Source organism: Pisolithus orientalis (genome assembly GCF_024613125.1).
Source record: "Pisolithus orientalis strain OTSU chromosome Unknown F5J12scaffold_48, whole genome shotgun sequence".
Taxonomy (NCBI): domain Eukaryota; kingdom Fungi; phylum Basidiomycota; class Agaricomycetes; order Boletales; family Pisolithaceae; genus Pisolithus; species Pisolithus orientalis.
The window spans coordinates 253,391-277,319 of NW_026260829.1; the positions used below are offsets into that span (position 1 = coordinate 253,391).

Genomic DNA, 23,929 nt, shown 5'->3' on the forward strand with positions numbered 1-23,929 from the left:
TCAGTCACCAGAATGGATGGCTCAGTCACTTCCATGTATCTCTCAGCAGCTTCTGCATTGCAGGTTTTTCCACCCCAATTTTTCCTGACATTGACTGTGGAAAGATGAAAACTTCCATCACACCATTATGATGGACTTACTCAGGTGATGATAGGCCTGTGAGATTACTGACAATATGCAATCTGCATCACATAACACCAGAAATGGAATCAATATATCTGGAAGGGCACGAGGTCCACTGAATACCTCCTCTTGAAATCTGGCTTTCATGTATGACACAATGCAGTCTATTAGTTCCATTCACCATCCATGGGGGGTTTTAGACATGTCTTGCATAGTATTCATGCTTGGGGTGGATGAGGTCAGAGTTGTATAGTGGGTGAGCCACTTGCAGCTTGTTGGAAAATTACAGCATGTCAGGATGCTTGCCTCAATATTTTGCTGTGATCCAATCAATATGTTGTGATGCTATACATGCTATTGGTGTTGGGCCCATCTTATGTTGCAACAGGGGTGGATCTTACTAGACAGACCCATCCTTGTTTTATGGTGATATAAAAGATATTACTGAAGGGCCCATCCATACATTATGACCATATAAATAATACTGCTGAAGGGCCCATCCTTATGTTGTGACTGCATAAATGATACTGCTGCAGGGCCCTTCCATATGTTGTGATGCTATAAATGACATTACTGATGGGCCCATCTTTATGTTATGGCAGGGATGCATCTTACTAGATGGGCCTGTCTATGTGTTGTGACACTGTCAATGATATTACTGACAGGCCCATCCTTATGTTGTGACAGGCATACATCTTGCTATGGACAGGCCCATCTATATGTTGTGACAGGGGTATATTATCCCAAAGACAGGCCCTTCCATATGTTGCCAACTCTGTAATCTATCATAGATGGGCCCCTCTTTATGTTGTGACCCTATAAAGCATATGATGGGCAGGCCCATCCATATGTTGTGACCTTCTTCATGATACAATAGGTGGGCCTGTCCATGTCTTACAGTAGCTTAGCATACTTACTTGGTCATGGGCCCATCTATATGTTGCAGCATCCTTACCCTCCACAGGCCCTCCCATATGTTGTGGAATTGCATTTACAGGCCCATATGTATGTTGCTCTCACTATAGGCCCTCAGGCCTGTCCATGTGTCATGGCTAATCTATTTAGATGGGCCTGTCATGGGGTCTATATAAGTGTTGGCATTTTGGCACACAGGCTACCTATATGTTGTGACTAAATGGACTACATGGGGTCTCATGTACCACTGCTGTTGCAGTGGCTTGTGTTTATTTTATTCCCTTCGTCATGCTTAACTCAACCTGCCATGACCATCCACATCCTTGGAACCCAAGTTGTTGGAGGCAGGAAAGTAATGGCTGAAAGTCACTCTGAAGTCATAAGTACATGCATCACCACTTTTCCATTGCACTATTTGTTGCATCATGAACACTGACTATCCCTTTCGTAGGTGCCAGAGGTGCCGAAGTGACCTCCAAGTCATGTCAAGGGAGCACCAATCCCTGAAGTTGTCATAGAGCCAAAAGTGACCCATAACAAGCCTGTTGTTGCCGGTACTAGACCTAAATCTCGCTTGGGAACACCAAAGCAGACCAGGGATTGCCGTCGTCTACTGTACCTGCGACTGCTGTTGCTGCTGCGAGGGGGACAAGGGGCGGCGTTCGGAAAGTTGGCCACACCACAACGAGTGGTGGGACTGATAACGCAGGACGTCGTTCTGGTTCAGGTGGATCAGGATCAGGATCGAGGTCGGGCAGGTCAACGCCCAGTGTGACTGTTCGACCAGCTGAGGAAGATGACTACGACCCACTCGATATGATAGGTCATGCTGCTGAAGAAGATGGACCTTGCTCAAAAAGAAGGACGCATACAACTACGACAACCATGAAGGCGAAACGGGATGAGGTGGAAGGCGGCGTTGCTGGTCTGGCGGGTCGCACCAGGCGAGCGCCGACACCATCGATGGTTAAACCCCCCACGACAGGTGCTACTAAGGCTAGAACTTCTACGACGAGGAAGAAAGCGGGTTCGACGGCAACTACAAAAGCTGTTCCGGAAGTGAGCTCCAAGGTTGTGGATAAAGAGAATACGCCGTCGAAAAAGGACGAGAGTACGTCCAGCGGTCAGGATACGTCTGGATATGCGACGTTTGTTAAGGTGACAACAACGACAACAACGACTACTACTACTACTCACACAAGACAGGGTACTTCGGCAGGCGCGATGTCGAAGGAGGGGGAAAAGTAGGAGTGTGGTGGTGCGAAGACCAGGACCACGAAAGCGACGACACGATCCAGGGCATGATAATCTTTTTTCTGATTTCAGTGCATTCGTATTATCATGTGTTGTTACTAAAACACGCAATTGGGGGATCTTTTGTTTGAACCATAGGTAATGTACTTGTCTACACTCCAGGGAAGCAAGAGGTTATTTGTTTTGTGTAGTCCCGAAGATGGCACAGAAGGAATACCTCACGCAACCTTGAAAACAAAAATGTGGTGTATGGTGTGAAGAGTGTGGCTGGAGAGCGGTACAGAGACTTTTGTCGGCGGAGTGGAGAGGAGTATGGGACTTGTTAAGCCTACGCAGAAAGGGAGGCATCGGTGTAGACTATGGGGTAAAACTAATCAACGAATGCGAGTAACTGTAATTGGCACCATCATCTGCAAGAAGGATGTAGGGTGCTGACCATATAACTAGTCATTAGAGAGCGATGGAGAGGCCGAATTTGGGTAAGTGGCTTACCACAGTTTGTATGCACAGATGCACGTACAGATGGTATGTTTCAAGGAAAACTGCGATGTTACCTCAACGTTCTAGTAGTACTGCCCTCCCGAATGCCCAGAACCCGGAGCGGGGTCCCGGGCTTTCCATAACGATACACACTTTCAAACAGTGCTCGAATAACACCCCCAGATGGCGCCCAGAACACAGCAAGAGGACTGGCTATCTTTGCATGCTGGAGATAATCGATTGGCGCCCTCTCCAAACTACCGCAATGTCTAGGGTCACACCGGAGCCCGCGACCTCCATATGGTTTATCTCAAGCCATCAGAAGCATGATAAGAGAATTATCCATTTCCTCACATGAGCTGAATACGACCGGATGTGCAAAAGGCCCCTAAGGCACTCAAATCCTTGGGTAATGGCAATTTGAAATGTGGGCGCCAATCCGCCAACCACGGATTGCAAATTGCAGAAGCCGGGGGGCACGAAGGCCTAAAACCAATCGATGATGGGACACTGACTCAGCTGTGACCGTACCGTCTCGTCGAATGAGTGACAGAAAAAGGCATTGCGTGATCGGTGTGTGCTGAATTTAGGACCAGCTATTCGAAAATCCATCTGTACCCTGGAACGTGTTCAGCACTCACCTGTATCATGCACATAGCCACTAGCAACTCGCAGAGTAAGTTCCCGTGCACGCTACATATTAAGGATGTCGAATTGTCAAATAGCAAATAAGCAGAGGACCAACCATATCCCCGTGCTATGGTACCTACGTGCGAGGTTGATATTATTATTTGAAAAAATGCGGTCCGCGGAACTCCCCATGAGAGGCATTCAAACATTGCCGGAAATATGTGACAGAGTATGTAGACGTCGAAGTGTGTGGAGATGACTAGGTTATTCTGAGCAAAATGTCAGCGAACGAAACCGCTGTAGCCATTTGGTAACGTACCACCGCGTTCACCACCATTTATGAATGCATGAAGTTCAGGGTGCTACTGAAGGTATTATCCTGTAACTTTGCTGTAACTACACATTCGGCAGCACACTTCGAGAGCCAACTACAACCTCTGAATCTGCAGGGATCAGAGCTGCATTGTAAAGGCGTGCTTTCGAAGATACAGTTCACATTGATACCCAATGATCTGCACATAGTTGGTTATGTAGAATTCAGTGTCTTGAGAGCAAGATACACCGAGGTAGACACTTGGAGTTGACTTGGAGGATTAACATCGCTGCTGTCCTTTCCTGCCATGGTATCGCTGGGCGAGTGACCTGCGATCATTCAACTACATCACTTCATGAGTCGTGGGATAGACGCCCGAACAAAATATGCACGAGTGTCACGGTGGTGACCACACTATCAAAGATTTCAAGAGCTTGGAGATATATGATACTCAAGCTCTGAAGGTCGGTAACTGCGGCATTGACCTGTGTGATAATGTCGACAAGAATAATTCCACCGTACGGGGTGCGACCTGAATGTGTCTTTATCTTTGTCGTCGCATAAGGCCGTGTTTTGTGGGGTAGGGTTCAGATCCAGGGGAGAGGAAATGAATGTTTGACGGTATCGGTGGGATACGGAGCTCAAAGAAGTGGTGGCGGGGCAGAGGGGCTGGATCGGAGATCTACAAACATCAATTCAACACCCCCACCCACCTTATAAAATCCCGCGGCCCATCCGGCCATTGATCATTTGCGGGATTATACTTGCTATCAAGGTCATTTACAGACACGTGTTTGAACTCGATGCTACCGAGAGCCAGGTGTCCAAACTTGTTGGAGAACTCCGTAAATTGGCCTCTGAAGGTCTCACTGGCGACACCTCTGTCATTGCTGAGCAGATCAAGCAGAAGGTCGGCGAGACTCAATAAGCTTTGTTAGGTCATTTCCAGAAGGTGTGTGATGTGTCCTCTAAGGAGTCGACACAGGGCTCTGAGGAGTGCACCGCCTTCTGACATGTTCCACACGTTTCTCGATATATTGCTTGGTTTTGACTCGTCTGCCATCGCCTCCCCTTTTCATTCATATGTCCACGAGATCGCATGCGAATCAAACTTGACTTCCGAAAAGTACTTCTCTTCTAACACTACCTTATTGATCCATTTCTCTCCCATCCGCCATGAGGTCTACTCGAGATAATCGGGTCTGTTTGCACAATGTCACTTTATGCTTTTCTCCCAAAAATTGGTCAGTGGCGTTCACCTGAAGGTCCATACCATGACGTAAGGGCTGCGCGTTGTGGTTGCAATCCAATTCCAATTCAAGTGCGGTCAATGCTTCTGACCCCAATTCTAAAATCAAAATCCTCTTCCCAGTGGAGTGGTTCCATGGAGAAGAACACGAGCCATAGTCAGCATTGCTAATTTGCAAATATCAGTCAGCCTGCCATCATTTCCGTCATGTGTGGACAGTGCTTCTGACCTTAGAACCGTTCCATGGAAAAGAATGCCAACCAATTCGATGAGGAACGTGAATGCCCCAAGGTTAGTTGGTGCTACTCAATTGCAAATTTCGGTCAGCCTGACATAGGCATTGAGCCTTGCCATTTTGATTTGAGCATTTACCAGTACCTGTATATAAGAGACATGAAACAGACATCGACTCCTCAGTCCACAAGTACCTTGCTTATCACTCACATCCAATGACTAGCGTGCTCACTGGGGAGAGCGCCCTTGCTTTCTTGCTCCTTCATGATCCTGAGGAGGCACAGAACGTCGGGCTTCGCCTCCCGCTTGAAAGTATTATAGACCAAATGCCGGGGACGACCGACATAATCAAGGATATTCCGGCAAAACTGACCGTTAAAACCACGAACCAAAACCCCCTGGAACAAGACATCACAGTGGAGGCGATAGGAACTTTTATACACAGTGGGCCATTCAAATACGGTGGTAAGTAGGCAGGCAAGCGCAGATCACTTGTTCATCATATTACCTAGCCGACAAGAAATATGCTCTCAAGGACTGCAAAAATGTGCATGGCACCCTCTATGTCAGAGGCTCGCTCCCTCTACCGGGACCGAGTGGGTTTAATGCACAACAATTCCCACCCTACCCTTCCGCTGAGCCAGGGACTGCGTCTGTTGCGGGTCGTGTCATAATTGACTTCTGGACCAAAATGAGGATTACTGCTGTGGTATGAGTTTTAAAACTATCTGAAAGTCATACATTAACGAACACCCCACTCAAACCCCACTAGTTTAAGAGTGAGCTCATGTGTCACAATTGTGGCACCAAAAGCTAATACTCCTTTAGCTAAAGCTGAAAATTACGTTTTCGGCGGTGTCGGGATGTGGCAGATCCAGGGCTAACTCACCGAGCATGTTAGTGCATAAGTAATCACCGAAGTAACACTCTGTTCTAACATAATGGACACTCTGAACAGCAGTTGTACTTGCAATGTGTAAGTTAGCATTCTGGCTGATGCATGCCATGTAGTTAAATGTCATAGTGTTGCAGCCACAAATCCATGGATATGCTGGAGTGTTTTTTTTTTTTTTCTTTTTCAAAGTGTGTTTTTGTACGATTAGTAGGTGGCAATGTAAAAGCATGTTGAGTGACATAGTATGAGCGGAATATCATTCGGTGGTGTACTCTTGCCGACTAATGTATCCTTGGAACCTCCCTTACTCCTGCTTTGCGATAAGCCTTTGGTTACCTGTTCAGCTGAATGGAATGCCTCGACACTGTAGGACTTCCTATGCACCGAGACGTTGCATAAAACTAGATAGGGGCTGGTGTTGACAAGCTTACTAATGATATCGGAGTGCACGGTCCATGTTGCATCATCGCCACAGTTCCAGTTTCCTATATAGCTATATAACTATAGCTCAATTGTTCTGATGGTGCATTCTCAGGGTTGGCTGGATTGGCACAAGTGCTGCAACCAATGAAGCGCGTCGACCCAGCAACGCCAGTCATAGCATTCCCTACTCTTCAGCGAGCTCAGTACACGCAAAGGTGATCTTTCAAGAGAAAAAGCAGGTGCGCGTCGTAATTCCATTCGTGTGCACGCTCACCTTGGCTGGTGGAAGGCATTTGTTGTCAGTGCATCAGGTATTCTCGTCGACAGATGTCTAGTATTTCTCCCATTCCAAAACCCCTCACTCCCAATGACTGTACCCGTACGAAACATTTCCACCCTCGAAGTACGCGGAAAACGATTCGTGTTGACTTACCCTCCCAAGGAAATGCATACACCACTCTACTCCTCGCCTTCGCCGACAAAAAATGCGACCGGATCATCAGTGAATACGGGTGCGGGTATGACTCCAAGGGCGGGGAAGAAAATGCTGAGAATATCGATGATTAGAAGTGTAGAGGTATTAACGCCAAGAGGGAAAAACGCAAAAAATTGAGGATTTTGCAGACGCTCTTGAAAAGACAACAGTCGTCCCCACTAAAACACTAATACCGGACTCTCAAGAGAGCACATAATAACGAGCATGGGCGTCCCAACTCCTCTTCTGATTCTGATGATGACGACGACGAGAATGATGATCGAGACGAGGATGGTGAAGAGGAAGAGGAAGAAATTGTCCTCATGGACGGTGATCATCCCCATGTTCTTGAAGAGGACGCAGACCTCGTCATGCTCGAATCAGTCGAAGTCGACGTCCCAGAACCTCCACCCCCACAATACCAACGACGTCGCTAGCAACCTATCGCACCTCCCACCACACCTTTCTGCCCAGCATATTCGGCCATCCATTCAGCATACAATGATGCGCTCTGCACAACGCGCAGTATTGCAAAAAGGAATCAAGTGGGAGGAAGAGGAGCCGGAGGAGAAAGAGGTAGAAGAAATCATTTTGGGTGTCCTTGAAGATGACCAAGGGTCGAGGACGAGAGGGAGGGGGAAGACAGGGACGAGGAGACAGAGGAAACGGATCAACCGACTGGATGGCGTAAGAGTTTATGCTTGGAAAATGGCTTTGGATGGACGTTCGCTCGTCCTTCGCTGCACCTGAGGACGACAAGAAACACAAGCCCGAGGATGAAGAGTTCAGTTGTCTGTCCATTGTTGCAAATCTCTTGAGAATATATGCTGAACGCTCGTGGGCGGAGATGGTCGTTGATCTGGAGGCGCTCCCTCCGTCCATCCAAGGTCTTCAACAACCCAATTCAACTACAAACGCAGCTCCTACAAACAGAACTGTAGTCGACACTCTCCTCGCATACCGATCCCTGGGAACATTTATGACACTGCAAATCCCACGCGTCAGTTTGACCACAGGCGTGGGCCGAGGTGCAGGGAGAAACTCGTTTGGGGGACAGTCTTCTTCCTCTATTGCACTTGGTGGACCGCAAAGAGTATGTGTCGAGCCCAAGTGGAAAGTCACCGATATCGTCGTGCCCACACTAGATGAGAAAGAGGAAGGGGAGATGGAAGGGGATCTTGGTACAGTAGTACCACGTGTGACACCACAGAAGGTGAAGCTGGAGGAGTAAGCTGGAGTGAGGCATTCTGAGCCCTCAACGGAGGAAGTTCGGCGAGGAGGAAAAAGGGGTTGAAGAGGAGACAGAGCGAAAGTGCGTTGGTACACAGTGGGGAGAGTGATGGGTCTCCGGATGGGACAAGAGTAGATCTGGGAGACGGCCAGGAGAATGATGCTGAGAGAAAGGGTGGTACGGAGGAAGAAGGCGAGAAGAGTGACGTTGGGAATGATGAGGGTAATAAGGAGAATGGTGGTATACAAAGAGATGACGGTGGCCCTATGGACGTTGAGGTTTCCACAACCCCAGGTATTGGTGCAGAAAACAGAGCTGAGGCCGACTTAGCAGCGTTATACCAAGAAAAAGACAAACAGGCGCCAACCGAACACCCCTTCCCAGCTCTCACCCGACCATCCTCCCAGACCCCCCAATTGGGCTCGTTCAAACATCTCTTCTCCAAGCCTAAATACGACGTTGGAGCTGCCACACCTGCCATGCAGAGCATGCACCATCTATTCGAAGGTGTTCCCATCTCTTGCGAGGGCATCCAGATGCCGAGTATGGATAGGGTAAAGACGTTCTTGAAGGAGGAAGGGAGGGGCAGGGCAGGTGATGGGACACCAGCAATGGAGGGCGTAAAACAGATGATGGGCACACCAGTAGCATGGCAGCAGCAGGAGTCTAGTGGAAAGGAAAGCTATGAACGTGATGATGGTAATGACAAGACGGTGACTGAACAGGGACATGCTGCTGTGCCGCAGACCATTACGACGCGGCATCGGACGTCCAGGTTAAATGCGAATTCCGGAACGGTGACAACGGAGGGAACGACTGTTTTGAAACTCGAGGAGGTACCAACTGATGATGTGCTTAGCTCCCCTGCAACTGAAGTGCCAGAAGCCGCACCGAGCAAGACGAAGCCATTGAGAGTAAGGGAGCAGACCTGTAAACAACGAGCTGCGTCTTGTGTGCTGCTCCGGGGGCTCGTGTTTATTTTATTCCCCTTCCCCTTCTTCACACTTAGCTGAAGCCGTGGCGGCTATCTGCATCCTTGGAACCTAAAGCCGTGAGAGGCATGAAAGCAAAGACTGAAAGTCACTCAAAGGTTATAAGTTCACGCATCATCACTCTTCTGTCCTGCTGTGCATCGCATCGCATCGCTTCACATCGACGCCCGAACACTGACTGTCCCTTTCGTCGGTGCGAACGACACCGTAACGACCTCCGAGTCGTATCAAGGGAACACTAATTCCTGAAGTCGTCGAGCCGAAAACGACATGTAACAAACCTGTTGTCGCCGCTGCTAGACCTAAATCTCTTTGGGGAACAACGAAGGCAGGCCGGGGTTCGTCGTCTGGTGTGCCTGCAACTACTGCTGCTGCGAGGGACACGAGGGGCAGCATTCAGAGAGTTGGCAGCACCACAACGAGTGGTGGGACTGATGACGTACGTGGTCGCTCTGGTTCCGGTGGTTCAGGTTCGAGATCAAGCAGGTCAACGCCAAGTGAGACTGCTCAACCAGCTGACGAGGATGACGACGACCCGCTCGACACGATATGTCATACCGCTGAAGAAGACGAGCCTTGCTCGAAACGAAGGACGCATCCAACCACAACGACGGCCATGAAGGCGAAACGGAATGAGGCGGAGGGTGACGTTCAATGTTGGTCCGGCGGGTCGCACTAGGCGAGCGCCGGCACCGTCGACGGTTAAACCCCCCGCTACGGGTGCTACTAAGGCTGGAACGTCTATGACGAGAAAGAAAGCGGGTTCAACGGCGACTACAAGCTGGTCCGGAAGTGAGCTCCGAGGTTGTGGATAAAGACAGTACGCCGTCAAAAGAGGACGAGAGTACGTTTGGAAACGTGACGACGACTACTCGGACGAGACGGGGTACTACGGCAGGCGCGGAGTCGAAGGAGTGGGAAGAGAGCGGTGGTGCCAAGACTGGAGGAGCGAAGACCGGGACTACAAGCGCGACGACACGATCCAGGACGTGACAACCTTAATTGAATGTCAGTTGATTTGTATTATCATGCATTGTTGTTACTGCGACATGCAATTGGGGGATCTCTTGTCTGAACTACAGATAACGTACTTCTCTGCACTCCCTCCTAGGTGCGCGAGAGGTTACTGGGATTATGGCAAATCGACAGAAGTCTAACTTGAACTTAGTTTGCTTACATAAATGTGCATATGACAAGTGTGTGGACGTGGATGTTCCCTCGTAGTACAAGCTAGGTTATACACCACATCTGATCGAATGCTGTGGCATGGACACGAACTGCCGTGCCTGGAGCCCGATCGTAACCAACAATTCCGCACACAACCTCGGTCAATTGCATCTCACTGTCCACTTCGACAGTGCCCTCAACGATCACGATCGTGGCAGTGGGATGCATACCAGGATGATCATCATGCCTGACTATCACTGCTAAACTCCGCTGCAGCGAAATTTCCTGACGTGCCCGTCATGGAGGAGCAAAGAGTTGCCCTAATACACTGCCTGTCTCAGCAGATACCATGTCGATGACGTGGGGAAGCATTGCCTCTGAATCATGCCGTTCTTCCTCGCTCTCAGCAAAGACAAAGCCACTGTACCTGACATGCAGGCTAGCAGAGTCGCAAACGCAATATTCCCAACCCGTGAAAGTGGTTTGCAGGCAGGCAGTGATCGATAGGGGCGCCCAACGAAACGGCTTAATGCTTAGTTTCTCTGGTTCCTCGCACCACATCACACCAAGTGGGACCTCCCGCATGAGAACGTAGAAGTTGGCCATTCGTTGCTCTACGTCCGCACCGGAAAGAATAGTAGATAGGTCTTTGCCCAATAGGGAGGAAATGCATACCGGTACACGTCTTCGGCTTTGCCAGTTGATCGATGCTCTATGGCAGAGTGTATGACCTTGAATGGCGACCAGCCTTGTCGCATATTGCGCATCATGCCCACAGATGGTAGTTGCGCCCCGAGCTCCAGCATTGTACCTCTGTCGTGAAGAAGAGACCGCTCCTCTGCCTGGATCTCGGTTGTGCGTTCGTCGACACATCGTAACGCACTCCTATTGTGATCGTATTTCTGGTACAAGAAAGGTCCATCGCGCATCTGGAAGTACAGGAGAGTAACGCTATGCGCCTCACTCGCCAGTGTTGCCTCTTGTAGTGTCCATAGGCGCTTCATCCAGCCACTGCACAGGATGCGCAACCCCAGCTCCAAAAATGACGCTGCAGCAGATTCGACGACTTCGAGTTCCCGATCGAGAACCAAGACCGCATCTGCTTCATTGAAAGTCTCCCCTAGGAGCTGGATAGCTTTCCTGCGGTACGCTCTTGCGCTTGGCTCGACGGGTATGCAGAGCGTATCCAGCCAAAGTGCGACTGGCAAGTCAGCTGATTCAGAGGCTAATGCAGGATTGTGTACGCGGTATAGTTCGTTTGCATAATCACGCAATCGACGAAGCTGGCATCTAGGAAGTGCATTTGTGAGCGGGTTTCCAAGCCCATCGGCCCCTTAATGGAGACAGAAGATCAGTGGAAGAAGGAGTGGACAGCAATGGAGACGTACAAACATGGGAGAACGCAATATATGGGTAGTTATCTTCTACAACCATTCGTAACTCCAACTGCTCAGTAATACACAGTTTGGGAACCTTGTCCTGGGACAATGCATTAACCAAAAGACCTGTCGGTACACCCACGAAGTTGCAGCTGCATCCGTCCTGCACATGCCTCGTAACGTAAGTCGCCTCATCTGTCTGATATGCATTACAAATAACATCTCCACAGCCAGAATGATCCCTGATTCCCGGGAGAGTCAGGAGGGATGCGAAGGCCAGGTCGTCAGGTGCTAGCAGGTAAATCTCGCTCGTGCACCAACCTCGCTCTGCGAGTTCCGTCTGCGCTATATCGGACAACTGGTCCAATCCCTCGCATTCGCGGCCGATCCAGTCCACGCTTTTCAAGATCCTCTCGTGGCCCCATCCATTCTCATTGGTCACCATAAATCCGGGCATGTATACGTGCAAAAGCAGGTGCAGAGCGACAATACGGGCGGTGATGTCGAGAGAGTGCAGGACACGACATTCGGCGTACGTGTACTCGAACCTCCGGGTACCATCCTCGGCGAGCTCTTCAGAGAGTATTAAGACTGCATGTCGCGCGATCGATAGAATATGTTCCATGAACACATGATCACCTGCTCGATTTTTCTTCACTGCAGCCGCGAACCATCTCCCTGGTAAGCCATTGAGCTTCGCAGTGGAGACAGATCCATTGCCGACAATGAACTCTACCTCGACATCGAGCTCGAGTCCGCATAAAGCGGAGACTTCCGTGAGGACGCCAAAGAAGAGCCAAGCTTGGAGGAACGCGACTTTGTCACTGGCAGTGACTGGCATTCCGTCGACACGCGATAATATTGGCGGTTGGGCCTGCCTCGTGCGGCCAATGTCTGCCAGGCTCATGCCGTCACGGCAAATGCCTGGTGGACAGAGGACATGACATTTCTCGTCCTTCGTGTGTATGATCCAACCGTGGCGCTCTGGATATGTCCAGAACCCTTTCCCATCATATGGCTTGGACATGCAAAGGTATGGAATTGTGAACGGGGTGAATTCTGGACGGGGGGGCATGTCTGGGGAGACGTTGGGCATGGTCAGAGACCAACCGGTACTAGAAGTACTCCTCCGGAAACGACTAGTGCCATTGTCCTGTGCATTACAGCCGACCCTCGTATGATTATCATGTAGAAGAGTGCCTTGGGAAAGCCATGCCCCAAGAAAGAGGTGAAAAAACCCTGAGAATCGAGTTTAGCAGCATAGGCAATCGGACCACCACTGTGAGAGGATGCTCACATAGGGCGGCTGTTACGATACCCCTCCAGATAGAAGAAAGAATTTGGAACGGCATGATACCGTTGTCGGTGATCTGACAATTACTTATGCAGGAGAGAGAGCTGCTTACCCGCACATCTAACGTGCATTGGCAGTGAGGTATCCTCGTGCTCAGATGTCGAAACAGCGTGGCTACGCGAACTCGTAACCAAACAGCATAGTTTCTTAAGTCAAATTACACCAGGGGTAAGATCTCCACGTTCATTTTACGAGCCCATGTCACTCGGGGGACGTGTTGTGTCCCCGCCATGTTCTCCATTGCAAGTACTTCTGTCTCTCTAATTGTGCGACTATGTACCTCATTTTACAGAAAGAGCTCACCCACACGATCCTGCTCCACCCTTCGTACTTCGGACCCTGCATACTCCAATTCTTGGAGTCCAAGCTGTGCGCAGACGTCAAAGGTACATGCTCAGGTCAATATGGCTACATTATCGCTGCAGTCTCGATCCTGGACACCGACAGAGGAATAGACATCGGCAGAAGTGAACAGGCTGAGTTTGTCACGCGTTTTCAAGCCGTCCAACGGAGAAGTTGTTGATGGCGTTGTGAATAACGCATGGGCTTCTTCGCTGACGTAGGACCCCTACAAGTTTTCGTATCACATCAGGTGCGTACGCTAGCCCGCGACGCAAAGTTGTCCCTCACGCTAATCATCAGCTTATACTCATATTTGCTAACATGAAATTTAACCTCATCTCTAAGCTTCTGTCATTTGCTTCAGATGACCATATCATCGAGAAAAATACGCGCGTGCGATTGAAGATCATCGGTACTCGTGTGGACGCCGCGGAAATTGCACGTTACCTGGCTTTTTTTTTTTTCGTTCGCTTTGGCTCACCTGCTCGGTAGTTCGCTATAGGCACGATTAAGGAAGATCATCTGGGCGTGATTGATTAGATCAGAATAGTATGCGTGACTACTAACCTGCTATTGTTGTTACTCTCAGCCCTCGTTTGGTGATTCACTCGCACTCAGCTGGATGAAGGCGCGATTGTGCTGTGCCCTACATACATGTGAGGGTAGGCTACTGCACATCTTTGTAGTCGAAAACGAAGAAATAAAGACAAATGGAAACGAATAAATGAGAGGACGAGAGCAATCTATATGAATAAGAACCCATATCAACTATGTAGAGGACTTCCGCTCAGGCTTGTTCCAACTTGCCGCATAAATAATGTATTTGTCTACACTCCCTAGGCGGGTGAGAGGTCACAAGGTTTGTGTTGAATCAGGGATGGTGTGGAAGGAATACTGGATGCAGCCTGGGAAACAAAGTCAACGACGAGAATGACGTCAGATAATAGCGACTCACGTCGCATGGAACGTTTGACATGGCTGCTTGTCCAATGAAGGTAGAGAGCACTGCACCTTGCGTGATGTCGTGTTCAACGTGAGGAGTACGGCTGTTCAGTCTGATGATAGGCGCAGAGATTTCTATAAGCAAGTGGACGGAGGTGAAGGACTCTCCTAAGCTCACGCGGCAAGGAAGGTATTAGTGTAGACTGTCAGGAAAAGTCGGGTAAGACGTAGTCAACAGGTGAGTTACTGAAGTCGACACCCTACCATCTGCGAGAACGATGTAGAGCGCTGACCATATAACTAGCAAACAGAGTGTGAGGTGAGAAGCGGCTTGCCACAGTTTTGTATACTACACATACAGGTGGTCCGTTGCAAAGAAAACTGTAGTGGATCATCAGTACTTCAGTGCTGCTGTGATTAATACAGCAACAAGCCCTGACTCACGAAAATGGTGACAAGGACAGCATTTATGCTGTGCTCTACGGTCGGTCTGAATTCCAAGGAACTCATGTTGCTTGGTTACCTTGTCACAAGCCCAGTTTCTGGCTGCTTGTAAGGAGCGATACAACAGCGATCCTAAGAAAAAGGAAACTTACCTATCGACCATACAGTCAACTTATCCAGTAAATCGATAGTCCTAAATCGACCAGTCATCACAATCAGCGATCATTCTGACTACCGTACCTACCTCGATATCTTTGTCTTTGCGCGCTGTTTCCTCAGATGGAAAACAAGACCCGTTGTGATGATCAGATCACACATTGCACCACTAACCAAGGTCAAAATTGTTAGCCAGTACTGAGCATTCATGTTCCCTCCCAATGATTGTCTATCGAGGGCTCTTGCTGCGTCGACGAGCGTGCCGACGAAACTGATCCCACCTAGGACGAAACATATCATGGAAAGCAGCCAACTCTCGGAGAATCTGTAAAGACGGAATGCGAAGAAGAGCTGGTGGAATGAGCCGAGTTCTGTGTAAGAACATTGTTCGTCAGGGTTTCGTACCTGCACAAGATAGCATATGAAAGGTGTGATAACCAGATTGGCTCCTCTCGAAGGGGTGAATATCGTGACTTCGTTAGGTTTTCCAAATGCAGTGACGGTCACTATCCATGCCCAGTAGATGACACAAACGATGTGCGCGAGAGTCAGCAACCTAGTTGGGGAATTGAAACCAATTCCACTATTGCTCATAGGCGAGGGCAGAAAGACGTGGACATACATGATGGTACCTACCTGCTAAACGTAGTCTCAAGAAACCAACATCATACAGTAGCGAACACTTACCAAAGTCTTAATGATCGTCGAGTCCGACGGGAATCGCCTATAGTATCCGAATGTCTGTATGACGGAGCAACCGAAGAGGCACGACGCTAGTGTTGTCCCAACCAGAGCTGGGCCGAGAGTCAACTCTGCATTAAAGCTACTGCTCGACATGAAAGGAGGACGAGGGTAACCGTGATCGAGGTGCAGACTTGGCACCTGCGATCAGTCAAGGGTATTATATCATTCCCCATGGAAGCCATCCTTGCCAAGAAAGAGGTAAGCAGTGCTGCTCTACCTTGGGATATGTTAGGAGGGCACCATATGTACCTATATCGTTTACATAGTCCCGCGGATGATGATTCGATGATCAAGCGACTTAACAGCAATGATGCCGATGAGGCTGTGGAAACGACCATCAAGGCACAAATATTTGCGTGTCGCAACACGCACAGGTTCAAGGTACTAGTTACGCCTTTCCTTCGACATATTTCTTCTGGGAACGCTTGCTCTATAGATGACTTTACTGAAGGCAGACGAAAATACTGGATGTTGTGGAAGGGCATAATCTGACACTAGGTATCATTACAAAGACTTACACTGCCAAAATCTTTTGTCGTGTGAACTGATCCGCAGTGCACGTATTGCGGGTGCTAAGTGGAGCGATGTCTACGATGCTTCCTTCTTTTCCCCTCTAAACGCCAGTGTGAAGCTGTTTTGGCAGGCTTGCCAGCGACGGCGATGAGTGCGTACCAGCAGTTAGAGAGGCTGAGGCAGCCCTACTGACAGTTTGCTGGGGTGGTTACTTAAGATGCGAGACGGATCGAAATGGTATCTTACAGTGATACATACGCGGTCACTTTTGCGGGTGAAAGCCATGTCATAGGAGGGTATTATGGAAGTGGTATTCGTCGATGGAAGATTGAAGACGGACAACAAGAGGGTCCACCCATGTTCGGGAATGGGAGTATCTATTCTGTTGTCGTTGCTCAGGATGGCCGGTGGATTGTGACTGGAGACCGCGCGGGGAACGCAACCATCTGGAACGCAGCCACCCATGAAAAGGTGCGCGAGCTCACAGAACACAGTAGCTCTGTATTCGGGGTCGACATCTCTAGCGACAGCACCAAAATTGCCACTGCGGACCACCAAAACGCCCAGATATTCAGTTTCTCTTCCGGTATCCGACTCCTTCCTCCCCTCCGGCACATTCTGGTTAATGGTGTCAGGTTCTCCCCGGACGGTAATCGATTTGCTACTGTCTCGCATAATGAAGGTTTCCGTGTCTACAGCACTCACAATGGTGATGTCTTGTTCGAATCAGGTCAAAACGGTTCAGTCAGTTCAAGTCCGGTCGCTCCGTTGGCTTGGTCGTCTGATGGCCAGCAGCTGTTCGTCGCGAACAAAGGAAAAATCACCTGTTTGGACCTTTCCAAGTCGCTGGCTTCAGAGTGGTCGATCCATGACAACCAACACAGGATATCTATAGCATTTAACGACAGATTCATTGCATGTACTGCAGGTTCATCGGTTTCACTATGGGATTGTGTGTCCCGCAAGCAGATCAGTGCCATTATCACACACACCGCAGAGGTCAAATGCATCGCTTTCTCACCAAGTGGGCGGTATCTCGCATGTGGAAATGGCTGGAATATCACAATCCACAATCTCGGGGATGTCCTTGCTTTCGACCCTGCTGTAAGTTTACATCTACCTATGAACGTCGCATCACTAACAATCAATACGTTGCGTAATGCTTTAATGGATTACTAAAGGAACTCCACGCTTCTCAGCTTCCACTCGTACAAATGAGTGACGAGACCCTCAAATCATGGACACAGGTTAACCTGACCAACATCGAGGCGCCGCTGTCAGAGGAGATCGCAAGTGCTTCAAGTCCCAGCCACCACGTCCTAGCAAACCGCGCTCTCATACGAGTGCGTTTGAATCATCCGGCACTTGCCATAGAGGACGCCAAGGAGGTCAGCCTGCTTTCTTGCTTCCCCATGCACATGTTCGCTCACGCGTGCATTTCAAGTCCCTCCGTGTTCAGTCATCGCCTATCGGCCATATTGCGATGGCAGTTGCTCTACCTGGCCAGGGTGATCGAGGGGGAGCGCTGCGCACATTCGATCCCGCCTTTCACGATTGTGAGCCGCGCGATAACAGATTTCTCTTATTACTGAAGGTGTGTGAGATGGTCTAGATTTTTCCCAGGATTTATCTATGTTCCGCTCAGTCGATACTTGTGTTCGAATCCGGAAATCAAGAAGAGGCGATAACGCGTGTGGAGGACCTTGCTACGAGAGCGAACAATAACAGCGATGATGAGGCCACTTACCTTTACACCCAGGCGTGTGGTCTGCATGTGCAGACATGTGAGTGTTCCTGCTGACACACTCCGCAGGTCCTTGGAGTTATGTGCATGAAGGCAGGAGATTACAAGCGTACAATACCATTGATCGAGCATGCGAAACGCTTAGCCCCCAAGGACAAACAATGCCCGCCGCTGGTGACGATCTCGCTCGTAAGTACTCTACCGTCGCTAGCTACTAATCTAAACCCCTATGAAGATATTTGGGTGGAATTTCAATGGATTGGATATCATTGCTCAGCAGCATCTGTGTGAAACCTTCTTTACTGAACAACGTACCACCGAAGCCATGGATATTCTGTTCAACATCATCAGGACATCAGACGAGGAGACCCTCAGGAGCGAGCCAACTGCTGACTGGATCGCAGGTCCGTATTTTAGCCGCCAGTCTGGTTGACTGCATGTTAGTGACCGCCGTCAGATTTCACCAAAAGGTGTGCCACGACACTTGAGCAAGTTGGCGATGAAGCTTTTGGATTTGCTGCATCATCTCCCAGTCCTACAAGTCCCGCAGGTCTGTTTATCAAGCGGAGCAGAGCTCGAGCGGCAAAAGGATTGTGGGAGGATGCACTACAGGATGCCAATATGGTACGCATAGCGTTCGTCTATAAGCTGGTCCCCTACAGTTTCCGCATAGGCAGTGAAAGTAGACTCCTTCAACCCTTGGGGCCACGAAACGAAGTACCTGGTTCTTCATGGAGCAAAACGGTATGACGACGCGATTGATGCTTTCAAGTCTATGCTGCAGGTAATTGAACAATCTCATGACTTTTCAATCAAGCGTATGCACCTCCTGTATGAACCTCATATTTACAAATGACGGTTTTACAGAACTGCGCAAAAACTATGTTTCTCCATCTGAGGCGATCGCGGTTATCGATTGTATTGTTCGCGAGACCCTCAAAAATTGTCCCCTTGTCGTCATCCATGTCGCCTCTGGTTGCCTTTGCGACGTTCCTGAGCGGATCCGTATCTTCAAGGCTGATCCATCATTCAAAGAGCTTGTTTCATCCATGACGACAGACATAGACAACGAACGGATCCGACGAGTTATTACAGGTTTTTTTGGATACGTAATGTTTTCGCACGCATGGCAAGGGAACGAGCCGTCATTCGAGGATGTCAACGTAGTCAAATCCGTATGGAACCTTTCGGACGAGCCCTTGAATAAGAAATTGCGCAAATTCTGCGAGGAGACACGCAGACTTGGTTACAATTGGGCATGGTCAGATACCTGTTGTATCGACAAGTCCACAAGTTCCGTCCTTAATCAATCTCTTACATCCATGTACAAATGGTATGCGAGTTCGGCAGCCACACTCGTATTCCTCGCTGGTGTGGCCCACCCGTCTAAGCCCGGGGACCTTACCGGTAGTTTATGGATGACCCGCGCATGGACTTTACAAGAACTTCTCTCACCGAAGGTCATCTTTTTCTATGACTGCGAATGGAAACCATACCTCGGTAATATTGTCCCGAACCACAAGGAATCTCCAGAGATCATGCAGGAGCTAGCAGATGCTATCAAGATTCCCCGCGGAACCATCATCACATTCTCTCCAGACGATCTTGGGGTGCACGAGAAACTTCGTCTGGCTTCGACCCGCAATGCGACGGTCGAGGAGGATGCTGCATATTCTCTCATCGGCATATTCAAGTCTGATATCAGGCCTCACTACGGTGAAGGAGCCGACGCTATTGGACACCTCCTGGAGGAGATTGTGGCTCGAACTGGCGAGGTAACGGTGCTTGCATGGTCAGGGAAGTCATCGTCATACAACAGTTGTCTCCCAGCTTCCATTTCCGTTTATAGCCAAATTGCTTACAACCCTCCGCCTCTCGAAGGGGAAGAAATGGAAAAGTGCATCAACGAATTACGTGGCAGGCTGACCCGGCACCACGCGCGGATTATATACAATAACATCAATCGTCTTTCCCCCGCCCGCTTTGCAACCCGACGTCTACACCTTCCATGCGTCGTCTTCTCTGTGAAAAGTCTCGAGAACCCATGTAATGGCAATGAGAAGCTTTATCGTGCCAGGGTATCGGGACTTGAAAATGTAGAGTTCACGACCGCAGATGATCTTCCACTACACGAAGCAAAGAAATTCGTCTTCGTGAATCCATGGATTCATCATATCCGAGGTCCGAGTAATGGGGTTACTTGGGGAGATGGCTCGGAGTCTGATACTAACTCTGACGCGGATGAAGTTGCGTCATTACCCACTGTGCCCATGCCCCCGGTGGACAGCTACACCCGCGCACTAGCGATGATTGCCCGCCTCGGACAGCCATTCAACGCGTTGCTTCTCGTACAACAGTCGAATAGAACGTACAAGAGGGTTGCTACCGGGAGCGAAATTGTCGTCCCGGGGCCTGGAACTAACATCACCCCCAAGAACATTCGGGCGAAAGTCTTGGAAATCCTGTGACACGCATATGGGGGTTTGAACTGAGTCAGACTGGTCTGCCTTTCATCCTTTATCTCGATCGCTTTTCATTTCGTGCTGTTCTCGTTAGTTGAGCGCTCATAATTGCTACCTACTTATTTATGTAATACTTGGGGCTGCGTTGGAGAATGCTCATATTCATGTGCCATGAATGACGACAGTCTCAATAACTCCATCTATTACCACTTGTACTATGCATACATCCTTTGCCATTTACAAGATCCTCAACCCTGTTCATGTGAGTAATTCTCGTGCGGTATCACGAATTCGATGAAATGGCTTCCTGGGGGTTTTCGGAGTGCCCCCAGAAAGCTCTTCCGTTCCGATTTCAACGTCACAGTCGTCCTCATTATAGCCCTACCGACATTGTTCATCTTGGCGTAGCATCATCCGTGTAGTGAAAGCTTGACCCTCCGACGAGGAATCGCGATCCCCACACGCACCCCATATTTATCTCCCTTACTATCATCTGTCGCGCCGTTCCTCCAAGCTATGATGACATCCAAAGTTCTTCCGGAAGTCAGAATATGCCGTCGAGAGAAGACGAAAGTACGGAAGATGGCGATTAGGGCGACTCGCACGGGACGAGATATAACAGCGAATGCGAAGATAAAGGAGGGGGAAGAGGTTTGCGGTGCGAAGACCAGGACTACAAGAGCGACGACGCGATCCAGGACCTGATGATTTTTACATGTCAGCTAATTTGTATTGTTACAACACGCGACCAGGGATATCTTTTGTCCGAGTTATAGATCATTAATAGGTTTGTGTCGTCCCAAGAATGGCATGAAAAAAAAAAGTACTGGATGCATCCTACGAAGCGAAGTCAACGGAAACCACCATATGGTTGTCCACTGTCAGATAGTAGTGACTCACGTCGCAAGGAACGTTTGACATGACTACCTGTACAGCGAACGCGGACAGTACTATACCTTGCGTGATGTGGTTGCTCACGTACAACTGGTCCGTTGCAAAGATAACTATGGTGGGCCATCAACGCTGAATAGTGACAAGAATTGCGATTATGCTGTGCTCTGTGAATCAGTCTGACTTGCGGGCCATTTGTGTTGCTGGTTACCTTGTCACGAGCTTAGTTTCTGGTTGCTCGTAAGGGACAGTGGTACAGCCATGGTTCTAAGGAAGGGAAGACCCACATGTCGACCATAAGGTCAGCTTACCCAGTAACTCGACGGTCCCAACACAAGTATATCAGTATGCAATATTCGGATCCTGGTGGGAGGAAGTGAAAGGTAGACGGGGTCAACGAGTGTGAGGATATAATGGGATCGAGTGCGGGGCAGTGGATGTGCTGCGAAAATTTTCCGGGTTGGATGATTGCATGTACTAATATGTCAATACATCACCTTCTTCGACATGCTTTCGCCAACCTGCCCTATGTAGACGAATACACCAGATCTTGTGGAGCTCATGGATCATTATAATGACCCGTACAGCCAAATCCGCGTCGTTTTTCCTGGTCCTAAACCTTCGTAGCTAGGTGAACAAACAGAGATGGAGAGATGAAGATACAGGTTAAGAGATCAAGAAGATGAAAAGGGCAAAGGTGAGTAGAAAAGCGTAGATCACAAAGGAGAATGCGATCTAGTGTGTGGGGGGAAGGCCGCCGAACACTATGCTCTGGAATCGAGCGAGCGTGCCGAGACGCCGAGATGCCGAGACTGCACATGCACAGAGCGGAAGTCACGTGACTGCGAGACCGAGAGATTGAGGGTGGAAGAGGTCACGTGACCCGGTCGAGGGAGGGATCGAAACGGAAGAGTGCGTGGAAACAAGCGGCGTGGCCTTCTGAGCGTGTAAGAGCGGGCGAGTGGAAGAGAGGAGGAGAGGCCACAGGTCCGACCATAACAGAGCTAAGCTCACAACGGAAGTGGCCTCGAGACACCCCACACACTGGAGTTAAGCACAGGAGCGATCAGAATAGGATTCCTAGCAAACATATACAGAACAATGGTACTAGGAACAGGGAGCATCAAGAACGGGAAGGTACTGTATGGAGATTGGTACGACAAGCGAAATTGTCCATGATTGAATCGAGAGAAAGTAAACGGGTGGAGTCAGCAGATGAAGAAATGAAGAGAGGAAGTATGCTATTGATTTGACGCCAGTAATCTAAAAAGGCCTGCAATTTCCATCTTCCTTGAGTGGCGACCATGTCAGGAGGCACTCCCTGAAGTAAGAGTTCTGTAGCCCCCCCGATGCAAAAGGCGTGACCAGGCATATCGGGGAAGCCAGCAGAAACCCAAATCTGATTGCAACGGTTGAGAAACCAGGCGTGGGTCATGGGAGACCAACCGGAAGATGTACAAAATGCGAAGAGAGGAGCATCCGATGAATGCTGAGACTGCCTGTGCAATGGTTCAATAAGGCTAGAAGGGGACAGGTGTGGTGATCACGAGAAGTGACAGAAATGTCCGTGCCAAGAGAGAGGGTGGTCTTATACCAGGGGATGTGGAAAGTAGAGTGACACATACCATTGTCTAACGAAGAGATGGAAAGAGGGAGGATTTGCCAGGAGACATGTTTAGATGGGTCAAAAACGTTCTGGGAGGGAATGAGAAGTTTGCCAAGGCGACAGCAAGACCAAAACGCTACCGAGGCAAGAGCCCAAACAGACACATCAAAAGTGTTGGCCAGATCCAAACGATCGTGAAGAATGCAGAGAGTCTCAATGGTAACAGGAGGGGCGTTTGTCACGTTTGGAAGATGGGGGGACAAGTTTAGTGAAGCCTCTGCGAACATGGCAAAGCATGTCATCTCGTACCAAGGGGCGCCGTTGACAATATGCCAAAAATGGAGGCCAGCAAGCCAGTTATTAAGTCTTTTCGAGGTGTGTCCAGCATGATGTGCGGAAAAGAGGGAAATGATCTCGGGTGAGGCTGGCATGCGGGACTCCTCCGGGAGAGCGAGTAAGTCACAGAATTGAGTAAAACGGAGAAGACCCGCTCCATAGTTGGAAGGGTGCTATGGTCTAAGGATTGGAGCATGACTTGAAAAAGGCGGAAGACGATTGTTGGGGAAAAAGGCTCTCGAGGGAGGACAAGAAATCAGCACCGTGGGGGGAAGACCAACATATGAGACGGTCACTGGCGACAACATGTGTGGATGCCATGGGGAGGGTTGGATGGAGGAGCCAGGACGAGGTCGACGGGGAGTTTTGGAATGGATGGTGCTTAAAGAGGAAGCGACCGTGATGAGAGAGGGAGTCGGCATTAGCATAAAAGGCAGAGGCGGCAGCATAGGGTCGATGTCTGAAAGGAACTCTTCAAGAGGAGAAGGGAGGACCATGCTGAAAGGAGGAGTGATGGAGGAGTGGAGTGAAGGAGGGTCAGGGATGCACGTAGAAATAGAGGGAAGGATGCCACAGGAAATTGGATCTGCCAAGTTGTTGGCAGATGAAACATAAGAGAAAAGAAAGTGAAGCCG

General features: G+C 49.4%; 9 protein-coding genes across 9 annotated transcripts; 7 read left to right on the top strand and 2 right to left on the bottom strand.

Annotated features, from left to right (window-relative positions):
- Positions 1-1,300: 1,300 nt before the first annotated feature.
- On the top strand, positions 1,301-3,297 carry F5J12DRAFT_929616 (uncharacterized protein; the record flags this gene model as incomplete). Its single annotated transcript, XM_051749502.1, has 9 exons — positions 1,301-1,421; positions 1,490-1,522; positions 1,631-2,149; positions 2,197-2,363; positions 2,455-2,544; positions 2,740-2,771; positions 2,803-2,817; positions 2,860-3,046; positions 3,157-3,297. The coding sequence occupies exons 1-9, from the start codon at positions 1,346-1,348 to the stop codon at positions 3,295-3,297; spliced, it is 1,260 nt and encodes a 419-aa protein (XP_051595811.1). The 5' UTR covers positions 1,301-1,345.
- A 1,950-nt stretch (positions 3,298-5,247) lies between these two features.
- On the top strand, positions 5,248-5,968 carry F5J12DRAFT_434403 (uncharacterized protein). Its single transcript, XM_051739402.1, has 3 exons — positions 5,248-5,255; positions 5,310-5,663; positions 5,711-5,968. Exons 2-3 carry the CDS (start codon positions 5,414-5,416, stop codon positions 5,911-5,913), a joined length of 453 nt encoding a protein of 150 aa, XP_051595812.1. The 5' UTR covers positions 5,248-5,255; positions 5,310-5,413; the 3' UTR covers positions 5,914-5,968.
- A 733-nt stretch (positions 5,969-6,701) lies between these two features.
- Positions 6,702-7,108, top strand: F5J12DRAFT_697291 (uncharacterized protein; the record flags this gene model as incomplete). The annotated part of the gene is made up of 2 exons (XM_051740450.1): positions 6,702-6,778; positions 6,844-7,108. Coding segments are annotated over 2 exons (342 nt in total), but the record flags the coding sequence as incomplete, so codon positions are not given.
- A 327-nt stretch (positions 7,109-7,435) lies between these two features.
- On the top strand, positions 7,436-8,355 carry F5J12DRAFT_434446 (uncharacterized protein). The gene has a single exon (XM_051739404.1). It carries the CDS (start codon positions 7,689-7,691, stop codon positions 8,220-8,222), a length of 534 nt encoding a protein of 177 aa, XP_051595814.1. The 5' UTR covers positions 7,436-7,688; the 3' UTR covers positions 8,223-8,355.
- Positions 8,356-9,283, top strand: F5J12DRAFT_434409 (uncharacterized protein). The gene has a single exon (XM_051739403.1). The coding sequence runs from the start codon at positions 8,489-8,491 to the stop codon at positions 9,233-9,235; it is 747 nt and encodes a 248-aa protein (XP_051595815.1). The 5' UTR covers positions 8,356-8,488; the 3' UTR covers positions 9,236-9,283.
- A 2,141-nt stretch (positions 9,284-11,424) lies between these two features.
- F5J12DRAFT_859462 (uncharacterized protein) lies at positions 11,425-13,484 on the bottom strand. The gene is made up of 4 exons (XM_051746808.1): positions 13,058-13,484; positions 11,991-12,999; positions 11,616-11,941; positions 11,425-11,552 (listed from the first exon to the last, which is right to left on the bottom strand). Exons 1-3 carry the CDS (start codon positions 13,110-13,112, stop codon positions 11,806-11,808), a joined length of 1,200 nt encoding a protein of 399 aa, XP_051595816.1. The 5' UTR covers positions 13,113-13,484; the 3' UTR covers positions 11,425-11,552; positions 11,616-11,805.
- Positions 13,389-13,996, top strand: F5J12DRAFT_907370 (uncharacterized protein; the record flags this gene model as incomplete). Its single annotated transcript, XM_051748925.1, has 4 exons — positions 13,389-13,605; positions 13,628-13,644; positions 13,757-13,921; positions 13,949-13,996. The coding sequence occupies 4 exons, from the start codon at positions 13,389-13,391 to the stop codon at positions 13,994-13,996; spliced, it is 447 nt and encodes a 148-aa protein (XP_051595817.1).
- A 124-nt stretch (positions 13,997-14,120) lies between these two features.
- On the bottom strand, positions 14,121-16,165 carry F5J12DRAFT_434551 (uncharacterized protein). Its single transcript, XM_051739405.1, has 13 exons — positions 15,992-16,165; positions 15,686-15,925; positions 15,621-15,634; positions 15,404-15,554; positions 15,087-15,349; positions 14,995-15,035; positions 14,922-14,940; positions 14,843-14,870; positions 14,758-14,779; positions 14,663-14,698; positions 14,577-14,601; positions 14,412-14,511; positions 14,121-14,361 (listed from the first exon to the last, which is right to left on the bottom strand). The coding sequence occupies exons 2-13, from the start codon at positions 15,833-15,835 to the stop codon at positions 14,293-14,295; spliced, it is 918 nt and encodes a 305-aa protein (XP_051595818.1). The 5' UTR covers positions 15,836-15,925; positions 15,992-16,165; the 3' UTR covers positions 14,121-14,292.
- Positions 16,166-16,318: 153 nt separating this feature from the next.
- F5J12DRAFT_434555 (uncharacterized protein) lies at positions 16,319-20,722 on the top strand. The gene is made up of 10 exons (XM_051739406.1): positions 16,319-16,406; positions 16,473-17,359; positions 17,437-17,643; positions 17,700-17,849; positions 17,901-18,014; positions 18,069-18,188; positions 18,235-18,403; positions 18,457-18,623; positions 18,673-18,817; positions 18,867-20,722. Exons 1-10 carry the CDS (start codon positions 16,403-16,405, stop codon positions 20,465-20,467), a joined length of 3,564 nt encoding a protein of 1,187 aa, XP_051595819.1. The 5' UTR covers positions 16,319-16,402; the 3' UTR covers positions 20,468-20,722.
- Positions 20,723-23,929: the final 3,207 nt, after the last annotated feature.

Excerpts from the sequence above, each read along its gene's own strand:
- F5J12DRAFT_434446 (XM_051739404.1), top strand. The coding sequence starts at position 7,689 with ATGCTTGGAAAATGGCTTTGGATGGACGTTCGCTCGTCCTTCGCTGCA.
- F5J12DRAFT_434409 (XM_051739403.1), top strand. The coding sequence starts at position 8,489 with ATGGACGTTGAGGTTTCCACAACCCCAGGTATTGGTGCAGAAAACAGA.
- F5J12DRAFT_434551 (XM_051739405.1), bottom strand. The coding sequence starts at position 15,835 with ATGTCGAGCAGTAGCTTTAATGCAGAGTTGACTCTCGGCCCAGCTCTG. Across the intron at positions 15,350-15,403 it reads TCATATGCTATCTTGTGCAG|CTCTTCTTCGCATTCCGTCT; the intron begins GTACGAAACCCT and ends TCATTCCACCAG. Across the intron at positions 14,512-14,576 it reads ACTAATACCTTCCTTGCCGC|ACTGAACAGCCGTACTCCTC; the intron begins GTGAGCTTAGGA and ends GCCTATCATCAG.
- F5J12DRAFT_434555 (XM_051739406.1), top strand. Across the intron at positions 18,624-18,672 it reads CACTACAGGATGCCAATATG|GCAGTGAAAGTAGACTCCTT; the intron begins GTACGCATAGCG and ends GTTTCCGCATAG. Across the intron at positions 18,818-18,866 it reads TCATGACTTTTCAATCAAGC|AACTGCGCAAAAACTATGTT; the intron begins GTATGCACCTCC and ends ACGGTTTTACAG.
- F5J12DRAFT_859462 (XM_051746808.1), bottom strand. The coding sequence starts at position 13,112 with ATGCCGTTCCAAATTCTTTCTTCTATCTGGAGGGGTATCGTAACAGCC. Across the intron at positions 13,000-13,057 it reads TATCGTAACAGCCGCCCTAT|GGTTTTTTCACCTCTTTCTT; the intron begins GTGAGCATCCTC and ends CTCGATTCTCAG. Across the intron at positions 11,942-11,990 it reads GGAATCAGGGATCATTCTGG|GTTACGAGGCATGTGCAGGA; the intron begins CTGTGGAGATGT and ends GAGGCGACTTAC.
- F5J12DRAFT_434403 (XM_051739402.1), top strand. The coding sequence starts at position 5,414 with ATGACTAGCGTGCTCACTGGGGAGAGCGCCCTTGCTTTCTTGCTCCTT. Across the intron at positions 5,664-5,710 it reads TGGGCCATTCAAATACGGTG|CCGACAAGAAATATGCTCTC; the intron begins GTAAGTAGGCAG and ends CATATTACCTAG.